Below are 22,216 nucleotides of genomic sequence, written 5' to 3'. Positions count from 1 at the left end.
TTTTTTTTTTTTTTTTTTTCGTGGTACGCGGGCCTCTTACTGCTGTGGCCTCTCCCATTGCGGAGCACAGGCTCCGGACGCGCAGGCTCAGCAGCCACGGCTCACGGGCCCAGCCGCTCCACGGCATGTGGGATCCTCCCGGACCGGGGCACGAACCCGTGTCCCCTGCATCAGCAGGTGGACTCCCAACCATTGCACCACCAGGGAAGCCCTCTCTTTTCATCCATGTGAGCATGCCATATCTTTTTCCATTGTTTCATATTCACCTATTTGTGTCCTTATATAAAGTGGGTTTCTTTTAGACACATGTAGTTTCATCGTGCTTTTCTTACCTATGTAACAAATTCTGCCTTTCAATTAGGATGTTTCGATCACCCCATATATTTATTGATCAGGCAAATTTAATTACAGTCTGCCATTTTGTCGTTTGTTTTCTATTTATGCCAACCGTTGTTTCCTTTTCCCTTTGTTTATTCTTCCTTTGGGTTGAGTATGTTTTGTTCCTTTTGTCTTCCTCGTTGGCTTATTTGCTGTAGCTCTTGTGTTAGTTTAGTGATATTCAGCTTTAACTTACCACATTCATGAGACAGACCACTTTACCTGTAGTGTTAGAGCCTTTAAACGGTATGCTTCAGTTTCTCCTTTCCCGGCTTTTGTGCTGCTGTTGTCACAATTTTACTTCCACTCAGGTTATAAGCCCCACAATGGAGTATGTGTGCATCTGCTTTAAGTGCCTCCAGGTTGGCAGTCTTCTGTTTTTTCCTCTCAGAACTGAGAAGTGTTGTTCCACCATCTTCCAGCTTGTGTTGTTTCTAGTGAGAAATCTGCTGTCATCTTTACTTTGTTTTTCTGTGCATCATGTCTTTTTTATCTGCTTTTAAGACTTTTCTCTTTATTGCTGGTTTTAGGCAATTTGATTATGATGTGCCCTGGAGTATTTTTCTCTCTATTTCTTGTGTCTGTGGTTCATCGAGCTACTTGGATCTGTGGGTTTATAGTTTTCATCAAATTGGGGAATTTTTCTGCCATTGTTTCTTCAAATATTTTTTCTGTTTCCCCTCCGTGTACATGTGTACGGGTGGCTTGAAGTGGTCCCAGAGCCACAATTCATTTTTTTCTAGCCTTCTTTTCTTTCTGTTTAGAGTTTCTGTTGTTTGTGCAGTGTGTTTGTATCTCTCACAGTAGGTTTCTTTCTTTGTGTCTTCCATATCTCTACTTAACATGTTTAATTTTTCCTCTAACTTCTTCAACATTTACAATACAGTTATAATAATTCTTAATGTTTTTATCTTTTCTGTCATTTCTGGATTGATTTTTTTTCCTCCTCATTTTGGTCATAATTTCCTGTTTGCATGTCTGGTAATTTTTTTATTGGATGGCAGACTATGAATTTTTTTTTTTTTTTTTTTTTGCGGTATATGGGCCTCTCACTGTTGTGGCCTCTCCCGATGTGGAGCACAGGCTCCGGACGCGCAGGCTTAGCGGCAATGGCTCACGGGCCTAGCCGCTCCGCGGCATGTGAGATCTTCCTGGACCGGGGCACGAACCCGTGTCCCCTGCATCGGCAGGTGGACTCTCAACCACTGTGCCACCAGGGAAGCCCAGACTATGAATTTTGACTTTCTGAGTTCTGCATATTTCTGCATATTCCTATAAATATTCTTGAGCTTTGTTTTAGGGTGTGACTTGGAAACAGTTTGGTCATTTCAGCTCTTCATTTTAATCTTGGTTAATCAGGACTAGGGCAGCATTCAGCCTAGAGTTAATTTTTCCCCACTAACCAGGCAAGACTCTTCTGCATCTTGACCCAGTGCCCCATGAATTAGAAGTTGTTTCCAGTGTGGATCCTGAGAACAGGTGCTTTTGTGGCTCTGATGAGCTTCAGTTATTGTTATTGTTCCCTCTTACCCCAAGGATGGTCTCTCCCCGGCCGTGCCTGCTGATAGCACACCTGAGAGCCAGGGCAGGCGGGTGGCAGGAGCTGGCTGACCCCAGCCTCAGTCAGGCCCTTCGGTATTGAGTTACTCACTGTTTTGTCTGTCCCCTATTACAGTTGCTTCCAGAAACCACTTCCTTAAAGCACAGGTCTTGTAATGTCACTTACTGGCTAAATCACCTTTGCTCCATACAGCATGCGACCTGAAGTTCAAAATACCTTCCTCCCCCCGTTCCCCGTGGTCTCCGTTCGTGGCAGGCTCCCCTGTTCCTCCCTTCCTGCGCCATCCTATGCACCTTGTGAAGCTTCGGGAGCCCCGTGCCCCCACGTCATCCAGGCAGTGGCCTGAGGCCCTGGGTGGGGGCGGCCTCTCCCCCTGCATTCACCTAGCATGCTGGCACCTCTGTCTGGTCAGTGTCTGTGTCGGCCCTGCCCCGTGTGCTCAGAGGTGCAGGTGGCACCGCATCCTCAACGGCCTCTTGCCTTTGGTCCCACAGAGCTGCGGTGCAACCCAGGCCAGTTTGCCTGTCGCAGCGGCGCCATCCAGTGCATCCCCCTCCCCTGGCAGTGTGACGGCTTGGTGACCTGTGAGGATGAGAGTGATGAAGCCAACTGTCCAGGTGAGTGTCAGGCCGGGGGATGCGTGTGGTGGCCGCCTTCCCCTCCTCCCTCTCTCTTTCTGTGTCTCTTTAAAAAATGCATGCCCAGTGCCGCAGGTCCCAGTGCGGCCGGTTGCAGGGCCAGGGCCATGGGGGGCATGAGGGGGCCCAAGAGGCCACATTTGGGGGCACCGCGGCCCACAGCGAGCCCCTGTGTGGCAGCCCTGGTGACCGGCCGTGGCCCTCTTGCCATCCTGCCCACTTGGGCCCTGGAGACAGGGGTGGATGCCACACGAAATCTGAGTTGCAGCTCCTTTGCTCAGTTCTGCCCCCGTCCCCTCGATTAGGGTTGCCCCCAAGAGCAGCGTGTTCATGGCAGCCCTGGCTCTCAGCTTGGTCCAGGGTGTGTGCATGTGCCTGTGACACACACACATCACACACTCATCCGCTGAAGACCTGGGCGTCGGCTCGAGGTGTTGGACAGTATCTGCCTGTGAAGGTGACTGTTGAGAGGCGACCCCTCCCGGTCATCCTGGATCCTGTTCTGGCTTGGCTATCTCTTGCATGTCTCTGGTTGAGGTGTCTGTCTTTTTGGTGACATTGGGGATAGTGGCGGCCAGGCTGGGAGCCTCCAGGGCAGGCCCATGTCTGGGAGCCCACCCAGTCATTGAATATCTTTGTGGGTGCGGGGTGCAGGCAGGGTCTCAGCTGTGACCTCCCTGATGTGGTGAAGTTTAAGTAAATCCATGGAAAGTCCTAGCCGTGCTAGGTTTGGCTGCTTTTGAACTTGGACTGCAGGACTTCTTGAATGACCACAAGAGTTTATTTCATTGTCCTGCTAAAAGCCTGCTAAAATTATAACAAAAGAGTACAAAATATGTAAAACCACAGGGACCAAGAAAATGGGAAAAGATGACACAGTAGATCAGTAATTTCAGCAGTATTTTGGGGAGGTAGAAAGCAGATGGTGTGCCTGATGCAGTCTGGGCCTTCAGGACAGTCCCTGCCTTTCAGGGGCTGGAGCTGTCTTACCCAGACCCCCTGCCAGAGGCTTCTGGTGTTGTTTAGCCCCTGAGATGCATTCCTGTGACATTTGTAAGGTGGAAGGTAAGGGACCCCTTCTTCCCCTGGCCACAGTGTGGGTGTGTGGGCTCAGACAGTGGGAGCGTGGCAGGGCTGCAGAGTGGTGGTTGTCCCAGCAGCATTTTCTGCTCAGCGGTGGGTGGCAGACTGGCCTGCTCGCTCTCAGCTGCAGCACAGAGGGGGCATTGACGGTTAGAGGTGGCCCATTTTCTTTGTGCACCCCCCAGCCTTGTCAGTTGTTTGAAAGCACAAATTCCCTTTGTGTTGGAAATACCTATGTGGTCCCTGCTCTCCTGAGTGAACCATGTCTGATACAAACGGGAATGTAAAAGTTTTACTGGAGAAGAATTCACAGCTTTATTAAGAGACATTAAAGAAGACTTGAATAAGAAGAGACAGGGTGTTCTTAGCAAGGAAGTCTCAGTGTGGTAAAGCTGCCTGTTCTTCTTATATTGATCTGTGGATTCAGTGTTCTGGGAAATATGACAAGTCAGTTCTAAAACCCGTGGAAGGATAAAGTCCTGATATCATTTGTCCACTTTGAAGAAGAGAAAGAAGCACACACCAGCCTTGCCAGTGCTGAGGCTTCCTTCACAGTTGGCTCAGGGATTGGCTGGTGAGACAGAAGAGCTGCCAGAAATGGACCAGAGAAACTTGATTTGAGACAGAAGTGGATTACCCGTCACTAGACAAAGGATGGAGTCCGAAAGGAATGCCATCAGATCCCTGATGAACAGTGTTGGTTTCAGGTTAATTGAAGAAAAACTCCTGGAAGACCGTAGAGGAGAATACCTTTATGACCTTGGTAGGGAAGTTTTTTTTAAGTCACAAAAAAATGTTAACTCTTAAATAGAAACGACCAGTCTTACCAGATTAAAATTAAGGTCTCCCCTTTATCAAAAAGCCCCAATAAAGAATGTGAACAGACAAGTACAGAGTGGGAAGCTTATAAAGGATTATAATCCAGCGTGTGTAGAGGACTCCTGCGGATGGACAAAAGACGGTCAGGCATGTCAACGAATAAGAAAAACAAACAAGAATGGTGGCTCAACACATAAAGAGATGTCCTACCTCATTAGTATTCAGAGGCGACAGTGAGCTCCCACTTTGCAGATACTTAGATTGGCGAAACTGAGGACGTCTGACAAACCCGGGTGTTGGAGGTCTTTGGGCTGCTGGTGAGAGGGGTGCACTGACACACCCACTTTGGAAAACAGGCATTAACCTGCAAAGCTGAACATCCTCATATTCTGTGATCCAGGATTGCCATTTGGGGGAAGCTCTGGAGAAATTTTTGCAGTGCTGTTCATACTAATGTACAGCTTGGAAACAACCCAAATGTGTGTTCACATAGCGGAGTATTTGACCCAGCGACAGCAGGTGCCTGTTAGGTTCCTGTAGCAATGTGGAAACTTTTTTTTTTTTTTTTGGCAGTATGTGGGCCTCTCACTGTTGTGGCCTCTCCTGTTGCGGGGCACAGACTCTGGACGCGCAGGCTCAACGGCCATGGCTCACGGGCCCAGCCGCTCCGCGGCATGTGGGATCTTCCCGGACCAGGGCACGAACCTGTGTCCCCTGCATTGGCAGGCGGACTCTCAACCACTGCGCCACCAGGGAAGCCCAACACGGAAACCCTTAAAGCAGGATGTAGGTGACAGGGCAAGTTGCCCCAAAGTACACACAGTACAGTAAAGACAAGCATAACTGAGCACCATCTCATTTTCAGATACATCTGTGTGTGGTAAACCAAGAGGAAGAAAGGCTGAACAGCCCAGATACACAAAACCCGGGCTTCCGGTTCCTCGCTGGTGGGAAGACAGAGGTGTCAGCCTGGGAGAAGCAGACGTCGGGGTGCAGCCCTGTAGCAGATGACCTACTTAGTGGGGGCTGGGGGTTCATGACGTACTTTATTACTAGGCTTTACATCTTACATAAGTGCTGCATGTACTCTTTGGAATGTTTCAGATATTAGACAGCCTTGTTTGTTTTTTAAGAGAAGCCAATGGAAGGAAAGTGAAAACTGATGTGGCAGAGAAAATGCAGCTGTGGGCCTGCTTGGGGGAGAGAACACCAGGAAATGAGCCAGTTTGCCCAGCAGGCCCTAAATGCCCAGGCTGGTGGGCATCTGGCTGGGGGTGGCTGGGCTTCCTCACTTCCTCACTTTCTCCACGGAGCTAGATGACTCTTCCATGGCAGACATGAAGCTTATTTTCCAGACTTTGGCTGTCCAGTATGGTAGCCACGAGTCACGTGTGGCTTCTGAGTGCCTGAAATGTGGCCGTTCCCAACTAAGATGCACCACAACTGTAAAGTATACACTGAATATCAAAGAGTTAGTACAAAAAAGTAAAACACCTCATTAATACTTTTTAATATTTATTACATGTTGAAATTATAGTACTTTGAATATATTGGGTTAAATACAATTATTAAAATTAATTTCATCTCTTTTGAAATGTGGCTTGCATTATATTTCTGTTAGATAGCACTTGGACTTACAGTCTGCAGAATAGGAGGTACCAGGCCCAGCAGAGGGGAGCCATGGAGGTGGTAAACAGAGGAATTAAGAGAAATTCTCTATGGGGACAGATGAGACCCTTGACCATATCTTCTGCCCTGCTCCCCAAATGGTCTGTTTCCTCAGGCAGGGGGTTGCCGGAGTCTTTTCTGGAGAAATTGGTGCATCATGGATGAGGTAGAAGCAGTATCAACAAGCTGGAGGGTTCTCACCTTGAACTCACCTGAACCCTACCAGCACCTGGCCCACGAGTACCTACAGAGCCTCTGGCAAGCTGGACCGCCTTCCTCTTAAACATGAAAGACACCCAGTGCTCTCTAGACTCTGGAAGAAAACAGCCACGGGATGCTCCCTGGACTCTGGATAGAGCATCCTAGACCAAAAGGACCAGCACAGAGTGGCTGAGGTAGCTAACTCTGCTGTGTGTAAAATAGCAGTTAGATGTGGGGGCCCAGAACCAAGCTGCCTGGGCTGGTTCCCCGCCTCCGCCTCCTCCGGCTGTAGTCCTGTGGGCAAGATGCTTTTTGAACTTCATTGTCCTCACCTGTGAGACGGGGGATAATAGTGCCTACCTTAGGGTTGCTAGAGGATTGATGTACACAAGGTGTGCTTAGAGCAGAACACAGCACTCAGCAATCACTCACTATATGTTAGCTCTTATTTTATTAATTCAGGGAGTAAAAGAAAACTTTAGCAATATATTCTTCTTGTTTTTTTTGTGGCTGCGCTGCATGGCATAGCAATATATTCTGATGTCAGCAAAATGGCTGTCTCAGAAACTTCAGACGCCCATTCTGCCATGCATACATTCAAAAAGCAACTAGAAGATGGCTAAAATAACTTCATGGAAGCTCTGGAAAACGGTCAAAGTCTATAGCAACCATGGGAACACCCAATCAGGAAAAAGCCACATTCAAGTGGTAGGAAATACCATGGCATTTTTACTCACCCTTGGCCCACTTCCTCCCCCAGTGGCACAGCACAGTCTAAAAGAAGCAACAACCCAATTCCAAATTCCTTGCCTCCAACCAGAGGGAGCAGAGTGACCTTATTTGCAACATTCTGACCTGGCTGGGGGCTGCCTGAGGGACTGATGTCTGTTTTTTCTGACTTGGAACTCAGATAGGGAAAACTTACATAGTTTGGATCTCAGCCAGCAAAAAACTGCAGAAAGTGTCAAGCAATGCTCACAAAAACTGGGTACAGACCTGCAGGTGCCTGGGGTAAGGGACTGTGGGTGGAGGAATACAATAGTACGTCCAAGACCCTGAGAAGCAGGTGACTGGCTCTGGGAAATTAAGACATTTTAAAGCAGGCATATATACTTAAGAATCAAAAGAAGTTCACACACAGGACCAGACACAATGCAAGTGTAGAAAAGGCCTAAGAAGACGTTAAGCCTTCACCCTGAGCTGTTCTCAAGGCTTAGAATAAACCCTGCTAATTAATGAAGGTCTTCCCCAATACAGAGCCAGCCTGCAAAGATTGGGAGAGGATTTATTCAAATGCCTAATTTTCAACAACAAAATAACAGACATACAAAGAAGCAGGAGAACACAGCCCATTTGAAGGAAGAAAATTATGTGGCAGATACGATCCCTCAAGAAACAGTGGGCCTCAGACATACTAAAGAAAGGCTTTAAAGCTACCATCTTAAGTGTGCTCAAAGAGGTGAAGGAAAATATGGACAAAAAACTAAACTGAATTGAAAACTTCACTAGAAGCAGGCTCCAACAGGCAGAAGAAAGACTAGGTGAGCTTGCAAACTGAACATTTGAAATTACTGAGTGTTTGGAACAGAAAGAACAAAGAAAGGTGAACAGAGCCTTGGGGACTTGCAGGATCACCCAACAACAACCAACAGAATGCACATCTTTTTACTCAAACGTACATTTAACATTCTCTAGGCTAGACCATATGTTAGGCCACAAAATAAGTCTGAACAAATTTAAAAGATTGAAATCATATAAATCACAGTGGAATGAAACCATAATAGGTATCAACAGTAGAAGGAAAACTGAAACATTCACAAATACATGAAAATTCAACAGTATACTCTTAAACAGTCATGAGTCAAGAAGAAATCACACAGGAAATTAGAAAATATCTTGAGATAAATGAAAATGAAAAGAACAAACCATAGACTTCCCTGGTGGCACAGTGGTTAAGAATCTGCCTGCCAATAAATAAATAAACAAATAAATTTATTTAAAAGAAAACAACAAACCAAAACTTAGGGGCTGCAGCAAAAACGGTACTAAGAAGGAAATATGTAGCTGTAAACACTATATTAAGAGAGAGAGAGAGAGTGTCAGCTGGAGGGAGGGAGGAAGGGTCTCAAATCAACAATCTAACTTTACACCTTAAGGAAGTAGAAAAAGAAGAACAAACTAAACTCAGTGCTAGCAGAAGGAAGAAAATAATAAAGATCAGAACAGAGGTAAACAGAATAGAAAAACAATGGAGAAAATCAACAAAACCAAAGGTCAACAAAATTGACAAACCTTTAGCTAGATTGACTAAAGAGAAAAGACTCAACTTCTTCGTAGAAACACCGAATGGCTAATGATGCCACTGCTGTGGAAGGGCCCAGAGGCTGTAGGGGCCCTGAAATGGGGAGAAAAATAAAGTGAGTGAAGCCGGGAAAGAAAAAAGAGAGTAAAGACTCAAATAACTAAAATAAGAAATGAAAGTTGAGGGGACTTCCCTGGTGGTCCAGTGGTAAAGAATCTGCCTTCCAGTGGGGATGCGGGTTCGATCCTTGGTTGGGGAACTAAGATCCCACATGCTGCAGGGCAACTAGGCCCACGCGCCACAACTACTGAGCTTGCGCGCCTCAACAACAGAGCCCACCTGCCGCAAATTGCAGAGCCCACACACTCTGGAGCCCGCGCGCCACAGCTAGAGAGAGAAAACCCGCATGCCACAACTGGAGAGAAGCCTGCGTGGCAATGAAAGATCCCATATGCCTCAACAAAGATCCCACGTGCCGCAGCTAAGACCTGACGCAGCCAAAACAAAAAAAACAAATGAAAGTTGGGACATAGGGGCTTACACACCGTGATCAAATGGATTTATTCTTGGAATGCAAGGGTGGTTCAAAAAACTAAAATGTGTAATATACCACACTAGTAGAATGTAGGAAAAAACACATGATCTTCTTGATGCAGGAAGAGCATTTGGCCAAATTAAACATTCTTTCATGGTGAAACACTCAACAAGCTAGGAATAGAAGGAAACTACCTAAACATAATAAAGGAGGAGCTTAGTGGAGGAAGAGGAGCTGGGAGTCTGCCATCCCCTCCTTAAATAAAGAACCATGACTTTCAGCTGAACTGGTATCCCCCATACCAGAGACCCCCTGTTTTACTTTTTTAGTAAATCCCCCATGTTCTGCTAGGGTGAAGGAGGGGCAGGTTTCCTGAGCACACCATGCAGGGGTTGGGAGCTGGGTGTGTGGACTGCCTTCTCCCTGATTTTTTAAAAAATTAATTAATTAATTAATTTTTGGCTGCATTGGGTCTTCATTGCTGTGTACGGGCTTTCTCTAGTTGTGGTGAGCGGCAGCTACTCTTTGTTGCGGTGCACAGGCTTCTCATTGTCATGGCTTCTCTTGTTGTGGAGCATGGGCTCTAGGTATGCGGGCTTCAGTAGTTGTGGCACACGGGGTCTAGAGTGCAAGCTCAGTAGTTGCGGCACACGGGCTTAGTTGCTTTGCGGTATGTGGGATCTTCCCAGACCAGGGATCGAACCTGTGTCCCCTGCTTGGCAGGCGGACTCTCAACCACTGCGCCACCAGGGAAGTCCCTGCCTTCTCCCTGATTTAATACGAGAAATTTCATATCTCCAGAAAAGGCTTGAGAGTAGTGCAGTGAATAGTGCAGTGAACGCTCCTGTAGCCCTTACTTGCATTCATCAGCCATTAGCATTTTGCTACAGTTGCTTTCTCTATGTAGATTTTTTTCTGAACCCTTTGAGAGTGTATTACAGATATGATATTTACCCCTAAATATTCAGCATCTTCTGAGAATGAGAACAATCAACTCTAACCACAGTACAATTTTCACATGCAAGAAACTTACTATAACACTATTATCTTATATATAGTCCATATTGAAATTTTTTTCAATGGTCACAAAAGTGTCACTTACAGGTTTTTTAAACTTTTAAGTCCAGGATTTAGTCAAAGGTTACATGTTGTATTTTCTTGCCATCTTGCTCTGTCCTTTAGTCAAGAGGTGTCCCCAGCCTTTTTATTTATTTATTTATCATTTATTTATGTTTTATAAATTTATTCATTTATTTTTGGCTGCGTTGGGTCTTCATTGCTGCGTGTAGGCTTTCTCTAGTTGAGGCGAGCGGGGGCTACTCTTCTGTTGCGGTGCGTGGGCTTCTCACTGGGGTGGCTTCTCTTGTTGCGGAGCACGGGCTCTAGGCGCGCGGGCGTCAGTAGTTGCAGCATGTGGGCAGTTGTGGCTTGCGGGCTCTAGAGCACAGACTCAGTAGTTGTGGCGCATGGGCTTAGTTGCTCCATGGCATGTGGGATCTTCCCAGACCAGGGCTCGAACCCTTGTCCCCTGCATTGGCAGGAAGACTCAACCACTGCGCCACCAGGGAAGCCCCAGAAAACTTTTTTTTAAATCATGAGTTCGTATTTGCTGTACCTCCGATTCTAATCTAGACTTCCTCCTCTCCTCCCCCATCTCATATTTGTACCTCCCTTTCCCATAAGAACGAACCCTGGTTCCCAGCACCATCTGTATATGTACTCATTTGGCCAATTCTAAAGTACACATAAAAGAGTTTTGGAATTACTGCTCTTGTACCACGGCCAAGAACAAACCTACTAACTAAATTCTAGGATTTCTTCTCAGTTCTTTATGATGTTAGACTGTGTTGCACTGAGGGGGTACAGTCATTGTCTAGTCAGAAGCCACCGGATTCATTCCTGTTTTTCTTCTGTGTGATGTGTTAACGTCTGAATGTTTGCATTCAGTTTTAGGACTTTGCCTCCTCATCTTCATTTATTTTTTAATTGAGATATAAATCATGTACCATAAAATTCATCCCTTTAAAGTGTACAATTTCATGGGCTTTAGTGTATCCACAAGATTAACTGATTTTTTTTTAGAATATGTAAAACATTAGCAAGATTCAAAACTTGTAACTGTATAAAAACATACACTTAGAAGTTCTATTTCCCTTTACCTGTTTCCACCATATCCAATAGGCCACTAGCTTGATTGGTTTCTGGCCTATCTTTTCTGAGTTTTGGGCATTTTTTTGATTACAAAAATAAGCAAATGTGTGTATATTTTACTACTGGTTTCTTTTTCTTTACCCTTTCTTACATAAAAAAAGTGTCTTACTGTGTGTACTTTTTGCCCTGATTTTTTTTCTTTTTTAATTCAGTAGAATATCCTTAAAATAACTCTGTATTAATTCATAAAGTTTTTTTTTTTTTAAATTCTTTCTTACTGTTATATTGCTCTCCATCTTAGGAACGTACCGTATTTTATTTAGCCAGTCTCCTATGTGTGGGCCTTTAGGTTGTCCTCATTAGTTTGCTATTAAAAATAACGTCACAGTAAGTAACCTTGTGCATATGTGGGGTTATGGGGGGGGCTTTTTTGTTTTGGAGGGAGTTTTGGAGATGTATCATCAGTGTAAATTCTTAAATGTCGGATTGCTGGGTCTAAGGGTCAATGTATATAGTTTGCAAATTTCTTACTTTGCCCAGCTGCTGGCCTAGGATTTAGCTTTCTAGGCTCAAATAAATTTGGAGTGATTTACTTCTAAAATAAGACAATTTTGAGACTGACAAATGCTAAACTGGATGGTATACTGGGACAGCGGGCATAACCAGGCATCTTAGGACATGTGGTCACCTTCTCTACGTTATCACTTGTCCTTCTGTTTTCCAGTTGTTGTTTTTTTTTTTTTAATAAATTTATTTATTTATTTTTGGCTGTGTTGGGTCTTCATTGCTGCGCGCGGGCTTCCTCTAGTTGCGGGGAGCAGGGTCTGTTCTTCAGTGTGGTGTGCGGGCTTCTCATTGCGGCGGCTTCTCTTGTTGTGGAGCACGGGCTCTAGAGTGCAGGCTCGGTAGTTCTGGCACACGGGCTTTTAGTTGCTCCGCGGCATGTGGGATCTTCTCGGACCAGGGCTCGAACCCGTATCCCCTGCATTGGCAGGCGGATTCTTAACGACTGCGCCACCAGGGAAGTCCTGTTTTCCAGTTTTTAGAACTTTGTCATTCTCTTAACTGTTCTGTTTGTCCTAGTGACTGCCTTTTTAAAAATCCTGTTACTGGACTTCCCTGGCAGTCCAGTGCTTAAGACTCAGTGCTTCCACTGCAGGGGCATGGGTTTGATCCCTGGTTGGGGAAGTTCTATATGCCGCACAGGGGGGCCAAAAATAATAATAATAAAATAAAATCCCATTACTGTTGTTTTAATGGGTTTCAGAGAACAAGGTGTGTTTGTTCAATCTGATATCTTTAACCAGAAGCTTCAAAAATGTTATTAATCTGGGATTTTTATATCCAGAGAAGTCAATGATATATGAGGATAAAATAAAGAAATTGTAGATATGAATAGACTCATAAATGTTGCTATACCCTTTCTTAGAAAGATGTGATCTTGTAAAAGGAGAGGGTTAAGCAAGAAAGAAGATGACCTGGGGTCCAGGAAACAGGGTCCCAGTGCAGGAGGGTAGCAAAGTGGACCCGAGGATCACAGCCAAGCCCCAGCCCAGAGAGCGGCCCATTCAGCCTGGAGCTGGAAGGTAGGCAGGGATTCCAGGAAACAAAGTGGAGCCAGGTGGCTCTGACACAGTGTTTTGAGTGTTTAAATTTTTTACTGTTAGCCTTTGTTATCTGCTATAGTAGCTGAAAAAATCAGTGGTTGATATACAGAAAGCTAAGAAAAATTTAAAACCGATGCAAATATTAACTCCAGGAAAAAAGAAAGTTGTTAGAGGATCGAAATAACCTTAGTATGCTATTTGGTTCACAAGTGAAGAATACTTACATTATTACATTATTCTACTGACTTTAGTTTTGAAATTGATGCTACTCTGTTGGGAAGGTAAGAGTGTATGTGAGCTAATAATAAGCCTGTACCTGCCTGACCTTAAGTCAGTGGGTAACACTTAAAATTGATAACACTAGAAATAGCAGGGTAAACCTATTATTCGGAAATATAGACATAACAGAAGAAATAAGTAAAAATAAGTAATTCTTTTTAAACTACCGGAAGAAGTAAGAAAAAATAATTTAAAAACTATCTGAAGAATTTTCTGTGGGAAATGGGATTAGGAGCAGGGGGCTGGGGGAGGGGAGGCAGGATTTCTATTTCATCCTGTGATGTACATACCTAAGAATTGAGAAGACCTTGAGGGAGGAGCCCCACTCAGGTCAGTCTGCTTCTGCCACAGCACTCCTGGCATCTGAGAGCTGTGGCCACAGGTGGAGTGTGCCTGGGACTGGTGGCTTCAGCTTCTGTCCCAGGCAGTAGCAGAAGGTAAAATGTCCCTTCTGTGAACTTGTGCCCTGAGACATTCATGGACCTATAGGAGCCGCCGGAGGGAGGCAGATTTTGAACTTGAAACTTATAGGGCTGTGTTTTTGCAGTTAATCTCTGTGTACCGCATATACTGTCCACATGGGTATAAAATGGGAAGACAGAGTGCTCATGTTGGCATGTCCCTGATGGAACAGAGACAGAGATGGTGGTCCCTGGGGCTCCCCCAAACCATCAAACTTTAGCCCAGTGAGATCCCCCTGAGCGACATGACTGGCCCCAGCTGTGGGGAAAGAGAATCAGTTTAAAGAACGTGTTCAGCGTAACGGAAATGCTATTAGTAACTGTATTTCCTGGCTCTCTGGTTTTAGAAATCCTGCGTTGGTTAGCAAGTATTGGTTAACTTAGAGACATTTGATTTTTGACCATGATTCTAAACCTGTTTGGTGTGAAATAGGACAGTGACATGTGTCCCGACAGCTCAGAACACTGAAGAGGCTCCAGTCTGTCCTGCCCTCTCCCTCATTCGGAGACGTTACAGGCTCATCTGGACAAGTTTTAAGTTTCTGGAAACACAAATTAGAATCACTCACATTTTGTCCTTTATTTGCACATCATCTTCTTTTCCGGCCACTTGCTGTTGGGAGCAGCAAGCAGGACACTGCCTGCCCTGACTACTGACTCAGATTCCCCGTTGGACTCGAGGCCTCCAGCTCTTGCTGCCCTGATCTCTAAGGGCACACGAGGGTCCTGAGGCGGGACACTTCTCCTCTGAAGCAGGTCTGTCACGGCCTTGCCTGCCTCCCCATCTCAGACATTCCCTCTTCCTCAGATTTTCAGTAGCGTTTCAGCCGGGTCTCCTCCTTGGGCTCCCATTCTGAAGTCCGGGGACGGACATCTGAAGAGAGAGGAGCACTCCTTCGGAGACGTCAGGGCTGGACTCAGGTTGGGTTCCAGGCTTGGACTCATCCCCGTCCCCACCACAGGGAGTGAGAGTGAGACCTCCCACTAAGGGGTCAGGGCCACCTGCTGCCGGGTGCCAGGGACAGTGCCTAGAGCTGCTCTGGGGCGTCTGCACCCTGAAACCCGCACTCTGGGGCTGGCCGCACACCCTCCAGCTGGCCGCCGCGCTGTCTGTGGGGCTCAGAGAAAACTCCTTATTGTCAGAGGTGGTCCTAAGAGTGCTGTAAGGCTGCTGATCCCGTGAACTCTGCCTTCCCCAACCACCCTCACCTCTTGCTTCTGGCCCCCAGGACACTCAGGGGGCCTGTGTCTGTTGGTGGGTTTCGGTGGCAGCATGTAATGGACGCTGAATAATGAGTGATGAGGGGGTGGATGTGGGCGTTTGGATATGAAGGAAAATGGAGTAGAGAGGAAGGCTCAGAATTGCTGCCTGAACCACAGAGAAGCCTGCTCATCACAGAGCAGCGTCCTCCACCGCCACCAGGCTTTCTGGTTACTTTACTGTGCTGTTTCACCTGCCCCCCCACCCCCTCCTCGGGCTGCAGATGGCTTCACTGCGGGCAGCATCCTGGCCACCTGGTGTTTGGTGCCCCCGGCAGAACCGGTCCTTTTCTTTCTCTCCCCTCTGCCCTAGATTCCTCGTCCCTCTGTGAGCAGTTTGACCGGTTGTATACCAGGTGCCCAGGTGCTGTGCTTGGTCTGGGGAAGAGGCCAAGACCAAGTGGAACCACAGGTCTTGCTCGTTTGAGCAGGCAGAAGGGAGGTGTGAAGAGCAGGCAAAAGGGAGGTGTGAAGTGCAGGCGTAGCGAAATATGCTTCAGCTACACCCAAGCTGGTCTTCAAGCTTGTCGCAGGCATGCCCGGTTTTGGCCTTTGCCCAGGCTGCGCCCTCTGCCTGGGAGGGCTCTGCTCCCCTCCCTCCTTATCCCTCAGCCCAGTGGGGATCTGCCCACTCCTCTGCCTGGCGCCCTGGAGGGACAGAGGCAGGGGCTTTGCATTGTCTCCTCCGGGGAGCGGGAAGTGGTGGTTCTCAGACATGTGCACGGGGCACCCCAGTCCCAGAGAGCTGAAGCCGTCCCACCCCAGGGCAGTGTTTGAAGAGGGCAGCTTCTCCTCTAGGTCTTTGCCTGGGGTCCAACTTATCTCAGGCACTGGGAACACATTTTATGTGTTAGAGTGATTGGCAAGCTGATCCCATCACCTGCCTGGGAAGGGACTATGGAAACTCCGAGGAAATACTCTACTGAGTAGTTAGTGGAAGAGGGACAAAGCTGCTAGGGTCTCAGAAGGACACACATGTGCTTCTTCTACAAAAATTAGGAAATGCAGGCAGCTCCAGCTTGGAACCTTAGGAGTTGTGGTAATTAAATAAATCGATTCACAGATGCTGAGCAGCCATTGAAAGTGATCTTCACTAAAGAATATGGAAAGCTGTTTATAGTCTTCAGCTTGCAAAGCAAATCATAAAATAGTGCTTGACGTGATCCCAATAGTTTTAAGGATTTGTGTAGAAAGGAGAGATTGGAAGGGCAGCAACCTCTAGAATAGTACAGTTTATCTGTTTCGTCTTTTCAAACTTTTGTATTTCTCAAATATTTTACATTGAATATGTGTTATTTTATAATGGGAAAAAATAAAGATGATTTATTAAATAAAAACAGTGTCAGGGAATTCCCTGGTGGTCTCCTTTCACTGCCAGGGCCCAGTTCGATCCCTGCTGGGGAATTAAGGTCCTCTGCCCCTGCCCGCAGGTGGGAGAGGTGGGGACTGCCCGTTGCCATGCCACGCCCCTACCACGCCCATCGCCCCACCTTGGCATGCGCCACGCCCCTCCTGGGCCACACTCCACCCACCACCCACCCCACCACCCCCGCCTGGCCTGAGGTTGTTGAGCCAGCTGCAGGCAGGTGTCTGTTGTGTCTGCGAAGTCGTGCAGACCAAGTTCATCGCCTGTGCTGACCCTGTACCGGTATCCTCCACCAGGCGCCCCCCAGCAGGCAGAGCGCAGAGGCCCCTCGGAAACATAGCCCCTGGCTCTCTCCTGCCTTGGGTAAATCTCCTCACTTCTCTGGGTCTCCTCTCTCAGACCTGCGAATTACTCTTGGACCACCACACATAAAGCTAGCATTCTTCCTCACCCTGAGCTTTCTGGTCACACTTTAACCATGCTCCAGGCCTGCTGCACACGAGGGCCTGTGCCAGGTGCCCTGACCCTGGCCTTGAGGCTGAGAGAGGGGCAAGCAGACAGAGAGGGCCACACACAGCTAAGAGGGGAGGCTCCAGGTCAGTGGGGGAGTAGCCTGGACTCTGCAGAGAACCCCCTGTGGCCAGGGATGCAGGAGGGTGTTAAGCAGGAGTGGCTGACCCTGTGATGTGCCCACAGTAGCCTGTTAGAAAATGCAACTGAGAGTCCCCATTTCGTAGTCATAATGAAAAATGAAGACTGCCCAGGCGTAATTTCAGCAAGAAGCTCATGTAACCCATTTGGCATGAACGGCACGTTTTAGAGTTCTAAAGAAAACCTGAATAGATGGAATCTGTGCTTCCTCCTCCCTGCCCTCCCAATCCCCCCGCCATCTGACTGTACCGGGGTTCACTTTGGCGTCTGGCCCTCATGAGCAGTGTTGACAGCCACTCTCTCTCTGCTTTCAGAAGTGATCGGGGAGGCGCGTCCTTACCATGGGAAGGAGGCTGTGGATCCGAGGCCGGGGCGGGCTCGAGGCGGCGACCCCACGCACTTCCATGCCATGAATGTGGCGCAGCCCGTCCGCTTCAGCAGTAAGTTGCAGACCTGCCCTGTTCATGAACAAAGGCTCACCCCCCACGTGGTCCCTGGCTCTCCCGTGCCACTTGGCTGTGCCGGGGTGTCCACCTAAAATAGCCCTTCAGGGCCTCCTTTGATGGGTGAAGCTGCACAATGACCTGCCCAAAGCCACCCAGCCCGAGTGAGGAAGCCATGACCTGAACCCAGGCTCTGGAACCAGGCTGCCTTTTTTTTAAGAGATGGTTATTACCTTTGGGGGCTGAACTGTACCCACCCTTTTGTAGGTGGAGAAGCAGGCTCTCCCTCCATTTAAAAATTTTTTTAAATAACTAGTTATTTAATGAACTGTCTACAATATTAGGAGTTTAAAAGAGCAGAATAAATTTAAGGAAAATTGAAAGGCAGAAAAACCACAGCTGAAACCCCCTTCTGAGTAGACATACTTAGGTGTGGTGATGTAGTGGGAATGCTCACACTGCCAGCCTGAGGAGTTCTACCAGCTTATCAGCCACTTTACTCAGCGAACTCAGCGGCTGGTCTTGACTGCCCAGCGGCTACAGCCTCATACAACTGGGAGGCTTATGGTCTTGGAGGCAGAGCTCCCCTGTTGAGCCTCAGCTTCCCCCTTCTTGGGTGGTTTCTGAGCTGCTTAGATGCAGCATGTACAATTGCATTTTGGAGTGAGGATGCTAACTTGGGGGACAACTCCCCGCCGTCTTTCATGTTTCCTAGGGAAGTGCCCGACAGGGTGGCACCACTACGAGGGCACAGCCAGCTGCTACCGAGTCTACCTGAGCGGGGAGAACTACTGGGATGCTGCACAGACCTGCCAGCGCGTGAACGGGTCCCTCGCCACCTTCTCCACTGACCAGGAGCTGCGCTTCGTCCTGACCCAGGAATGGGACCAGCCCGAGCGGAGCTTCGCGTGGCAGGACCAGCACAAGTGAGTCCGGGGTGGGGTCCGGGGCCTGTGGAGTGCCAAGGCCTGCCTAGCATGATGGCCTCCAGGACGTAGCCTCTGGCAGCCCGCAGCAGCCCCGCCCCCTGGAAGCAAATGGAGATGGGGGTTTAGGGTAGGTGTTGCGACAGGGCAGGGTCTCTCAGAGGGGCAGGGATGGGCTGCCAGCTTGTGTCACCTTGAGCCAGTCCTTTTCGTTGGTCCCCCTGTGTGGGTTCTGCTGCAACTGCAGGGGGTCTGGGCCTGTGTCAGGAGGGGCTGCTCCACATGGGGCTTCGTAGGCCTGGTTCGCGGGCCATGCAGGTAGGTGGGGCGATCCTTCTGAGAAAGTGGGCTCTGCCAGGCCCGTGCTCAGTGCCTTCCATGGGCCCACTCGTTCAGTCCCCCAGACACCACAGGGCCCAGGGTGGTGACCAGGGCACGTATTAACTGGGGTGTGCCAGGTTCCAACCCAGGCAGTCTGGCTCCGGACCTGGCCTAGACCCCCAGGCTCCACAGCATCAGAGAGCAAGTGTGGAAACTGGCCAACTGCCGGCCTCTCCCAGGCCCAGCATTCAGGGGGCTTTGTTCTGGGGTCAGATGTGTGCTGAGGACCCCTTCCACACTGCCGGGGCCAGCAGTGGATCACAGGGTCACCATACTGCCAGTGCTCCCTCCGCACGATGGCAAAGGCTGCCACACTGCCATAGGAACGCAGTGACCGTGGCAGGTGGAGGCTCCACCGTTATGCCCTGTGAGCTTGGCAAATCACCAAAGTGAGAAAGATAACTCCCAGCTCGCTGGGTGGTTGAGTCCTTGGAAAAGGGAGGGGGTGGGAATGTGCCCTCAGGATGGGCACATGCATGGTGGGGGCTGGAGGGGCAGAGTGGCACCCACGGCAGCTGGGGACCCACTGATGGACATCTCCAGAGCTGGGAGGCTGCGGTCGGGAGCACCTGCTGGGTGGGAGGCTCCAAGGGAGGCAGTGTGTGCTCATAGGGGTTGTCTTTTATTGAGGTGTAATTCACATGCCATAAAATTCACCCCTCAGAGCATACTACTCTTTGGTTTTAGTGTATTCACAGGTTTGTGTCCACCAAGAACTAAATTGATTTTACTTAGAATGTAAAAGCTTTATTGGTTCAGCTAATAAGAAGAGTCTTGGCAGGAGTCACCCGAGATAAAAACTTTTTCTGACTAGTGAGTTTATTATTTAGAATTTTAATGCATTTTATTAAAACTAAGTATCAAAACTTTCAAAAATCATTAATGCCTTTGAAGCTCAATATTTTAAAGGTCAATGTAACTATTAAAAATGCACACATTCAGGGACTTCCCTGGTGGCACAGTGGTTAAGAAGCCACCTACCAATGCAGGGGACACAGGTTCGAGCCCTGGTCCGGGAAGATCCCACATGCCATGAAGCAGCTAAGCCCATGTGCCACAACTACTGAGCCTGTGCTCTAGAGTCTGTGAGCCACAACTACTGAGCCCCCGTGCCACAACTACTGAAGCCCTCGCACCTAGAGCCCGTGCTCTACAACAAGAGAAGCTACCACAACGAGAAGCCTGCGCACTGGAATGAAGAGTAGCCTCTGCTCTCTGCAACTACAGAAAGCCTGCACACAGCAACGAAGACCCAATGCAGCCAAAAATAAATAAATAAATAAGTTTATTTTTTTAAAAAAAACATGCACACAGTGGTGCCTGCTTCCCCCTGTCCCACTGAGGTCTCCTGCGATCTGTCTTCCTGCAGGTTGTGGGTCGGCTACCAGTACGTCATCACTGGCCGGAACCGCTCCTTAGAAGGTCACTGGGAGGTGGCATTCAAAGGTAAGGCTTCCTGGTCCTTCAGAAGAGTTGTTGGGCTTGAACCTGGGGGGCGTCATCCTGACAAGGGCGACTATTGCTAAGCTCTCCACTCCAACCTTCTCCCACCCGGGTGCCCGGTGCGGGGCTGTGTGGAGGATTGGGCCCCACACCCGGGGAGGCTGTGATGGCCCAGCCCCGGTCAGGCCCTTCCGCCAGACCCAGGTGGGGCTTGGCCTCCTCCGGAACCTGTGGTGGCTTCTGCCTTGGCCATTTCTAGACTGTCCACCCTCGTTTCAAAGTCCACAACTTTAATTGGAGCATAAAAATGAGCAGAGTGTGCAGCGGACATGAACTCAGGCCAGAGAGGGAGGGACAGGCTTCCTAGAACAGGGAAGGTCAGAGTTAGGGTCCAAAACATCCTGGAACCGTCAGGCAGGTGGAATTAAAATAGATTATGTGAGTGTGAGCATGCATGTGTGAGCGTACATGTGTGTTGCTTTAACTACCGAGGTGACGTCAGGAGCCATGTGAGCAGCTGCGTTCCCACCCGCCCGTGGTCACCCCTCCTGTCCCATTGCCCGGGTGCTGGCAGGTTCCTCCACCTGCCACCCGAGCCACATGCCTTGCCCTGTCCCTCCTTGGGCCTCTCCTGTTAGGCTGCTCCTTGGGCCTCTGGCTTGAGCTTGGGGCCAGTTCCTTTTCCCAAACACATCCCAGTCCTGCTGTTGATGTGTCTCTGAGGACAAGTGAGGGCTGGTGAGCCTGGGGATCCCGGGCTGCTTGCTCTGTCACCTCCCTGTGGAAAGTGAAGGGACGTTGCACTTGGGCAGAGCTCACTTGTCTCCCAGCCTGGGGGACCTTGTGGCAGGTGGGCGGCCATGTCTCCACACAGACCGGTCAGGGCCCCGGGCAGTGGCTTCCCCCCGAGTGGCCCCCCCTCAGTCCTCAAAGGTCCTGCTGGAGCATCCCTGACCTGTACTCCTGGAGTGTGAGTGCCTGTTCCTATTTCCCGGTGGAGTAGTTGATTCGGAAATGGCCATTAGGTTTCCAGGCTCAAGAGTCATAGCATGCCTGCAGAGGATCATTCTAGTAGGTTCTCACCTGCCCTAATCCCAGCTCTTGGGGTGAATCCCTAACCCCAGTAGAGGGTGCCAGCCTTTAGGACAGTGCGGATACTCCTGGGCACACTTGTGGTCCTGACACTGTGGTCGAAGAGAGTCCACAGCTTCTCACTGGCTGAGTCCCTCTGAGGAGGAAGGGGCGTCTTTCTCCTTCCTGTGGGCACTGCCGTCCTTGCAGGGCCTCTGACGTAGTAACGTTTCTAAGTGTGCCTGCCTCCCTGCTCCCTGGCCTGCTGCCATCATGCTGTGACGCTGTCTGTCCCGCAGGCTCCTCAGAGGTGCTTCTGCCCCCGGACCCCATCTTCGCGGCGGCCACGTCAGAGGGTGACGGTGTGTTCTGCGCGCAGCTGCAATGCTTCCACTTCCCCACGCTCCGCCACCACGACCTGCATAGCTGGCATGCTGAGAGCTGCCACGACAAGTCCTCGTTTCTGTGTAAAAGAAGTAAGCGCACATCTGACGCAGGCGGGCATCCCGTTTGGCCCTGTAGGCTGGGCCCAAGTGTCATCCCTGAGCCCTCATCTCCCCCCAGGACAGAGGCCCTGCCCACCCCGTGTCGTTAGGAGTTGGGATGACGGTGGTGACCAGAGGACCTGCCACATCTCGTGGTGTCCTGGAGCCTCGGACTCTCTTAGTCACCTCCCCCTGCTCTCCGCGGGTCCTCCAGGGGCCCTCACTCTGCTTCTCTGTCAGCCCCATCTGGGCCACTGCCCTCCAGCCTGTGGTGTCAGGTCTGTTCTGGGCCCTCTGCCAGCTCGCTCGCCCACATTCCACATTGAGGTTCTTCCAGCCTCAAGGCCATGCTGTGATTGTGCAGCCCGAGGGCAGGGCTCCCTCATCTGTCCCCTCTGGGGACCATCCCTGCCTTCGCTGCTGATTTGTCGTGGGTCAGGATTTCACAGGGGCCAGAGCCTGGTTTTGGACTTGGCCGTTGGTCAGTCCTTGCACGGGCACCATCTC

At 49.3% G+C, this 22,216-nt stretch overlaps 1 protein-coding gene across 10 annotated transcripts in view; it reads left to right on the top strand.

The window, feature by feature from the left end:
* DGCR2 (DiGeorge syndrome critical region gene 2) overlaps positions 1-22,216 on the top strand; it is a 69,528-nt gene that overhangs the window by 30,154 nt on the left and 17,158 nt on the right. For 2 of the 10 annotated variants that reach the window (XM_027088422.1, XM_027088424.1), the window contains exons 2-7: positions 2,434-2,556; positions 3,550-3,642; positions 17,275-17,400; positions 18,119-18,329; positions 20,080-20,156; positions 21,524-21,700. In XM_027088422.1, the coding sequence (XP_026944223.1) occupies positions 2,434-2,556; positions 3,550-3,642; positions 17,275-17,400; positions 18,119-18,329; positions 20,080-20,156; positions 21,524-21,700 (807 nt within the window). Of the gene's footprint in view, positions 1-2,433; positions 2,557-3,549; positions 3,643-17,274; positions 17,401-18,109; positions 18,330-20,079; positions 20,157-21,523; positions 21,701-22,216 lie in introns of all 10 variants that reach the window. The other 8 variants (XM_027088421.1, XM_027088423.1, XM_027088425.1 and 5 more) reach the window with 5 other exon arrangements.

Source organism: Aethalodelphis obliquidens, unplaced genomic scaffold (genome assembly GCF_003676395.1).
Source record: "Aethalodelphis obliquidens isolate GAN/ISIS:26980383/991018 unplaced genomic scaffold, ASM367639v1 scaffold63, whole genome shotgun sequence".
Lineage (NCBI taxonomy): Eukaryota > Metazoa > Chordata > Mammalia > Artiodactyla > Delphinidae > Aethalodelphis > Aethalodelphis obliquidens.
The sequence above is the reverse complement of the archived record's forward strand: the minus strand, read 5'-3'. Positions and strand labels throughout refer to the sequence as shown.